Source organism: Tetrahymena thermophila (genome assembly GCF_000189635.1).
Source record: "Tetrahymena thermophila SB210 genomic scaffold scf_8255300, whole genome shotgun sequence".
Taxonomy (NCBI): Eukaryota; Ciliophora; class Oligohymenophorea; order Hymenostomatida; family Tetrahymenidae; genus Tetrahymena; species Tetrahymena thermophila.
In genome coordinates this window covers 1-1,139 of record NW_002476839.1, presented here as the reverse complement: position 1 = coordinate 1,139, position 1,139 = coordinate 1, and the positions used below count along the sequence as shown (strand labels likewise).

Sequence of the window (1,139 nt, the reverse complement as noted above, 5' to 3'; positions counted from 1 at the left end):
AGTATTGAAAGAAAAAATTCTAATTTATAAAATAATTGTTAACTATAAAATGAATAAATGACATGCTTAAAGGATGTCTTTGACAAAACTTCTCAAAGCTTTTATTAACAACAAAATCAAATCAACAGCCAAATTCAATATTCTTAAAACAAAATTGATCATCTACAATAATAAAACAACTCATTTGTGGGAAAAATCTAAGACATTCAATTAAAATATGATTTGATCTAAAAGCAGTTAGAACAATCCTAATAAGAAAACAAATCGCTTAAAAAATAGCTCTCAGAAGAAAAAAATAAAAATGTAAACTTATAAATTAGAGTTGATCACCTCACGAAAAAAAGCAAATCATTGCAAAAGAAAAATGAACTACTACTCCTTGAAATAGATATGAACAAAAAAACCTACGAGATGAAGTGTGAAGCTTTGCTCAAATAAATTTATAATTATCAAAGTTTAGAAACAATTTAAGATAAAGGTAATTAATAGCAGCTTAATTAAATAAATCAGCAATATGAAACTCTACTTGAAAATTTCATAACGATTAATGAAAATGGATAGAACAATAATGTCCTTGATATTTCCAATTCCTAAGTGAAAAACATGCAAACGTTTGCTGATCCGGTAGATGATAAAGAAAACATTTAAATGTAAAAAATATTGTTTATTTATTATTTAATTTATTCTTTATATTTCCAATATATAAAAAGGAACAACTAATTTGTAAAGTAAGAAAACAATTCGAAGCTTTCTAGCCAGTTTTAAAGCAGCAAAGTATCTGTTTCACAGGATTTTATAAATTTAATCCATAATAACGAATAATATCAAAATAATTAATATAACATCATTGATATGAAAGACCTCTAAATTTAAATCAACCCTTCAAGCCCTTTTTCTAATTCAAACGCATCAAAAAAGCTAACGATGAAACTAAATTAATTGAGCTTGATTAATAGAAATAATTAGCCATATTAAATTAATGAAGATTTATGATAAATATTCAAAACTAAAAATACTCTTTATGTATCTATTTTGTAATGAATTTAAAGAAATGGCTTTGCTTATCAGATATCTTAATTAATTCATGTATATATGTATGTTTATATATTTATTTACTTGTTTTACATAAGCCATATATA

At 23.5% G+C, this 1,139-nt stretch overlaps 1 protein-coding gene across 1 annotated transcript; it reads left to right on the top strand. All coding sequences in view use genetic code 6, as the record gives it.

Annotated features, from left to right (window-relative positions):
* Window positions 1-57: 57 nt before the first annotated feature.
* On the top strand, window positions 58-650 carry TTHERM_02390090 (regulator of chromosome condensation (RCC1) protein; the record flags this gene model as incomplete). Its single annotated transcript, XM_001028455.2, has 1 exon — window positions 58-650. A coding segment is annotated over one exon (593 nt), but the record flags the coding sequence as incomplete, so codon positions are not given.
* Window positions 651-1,139: the final 489 nt, after the last annotated feature.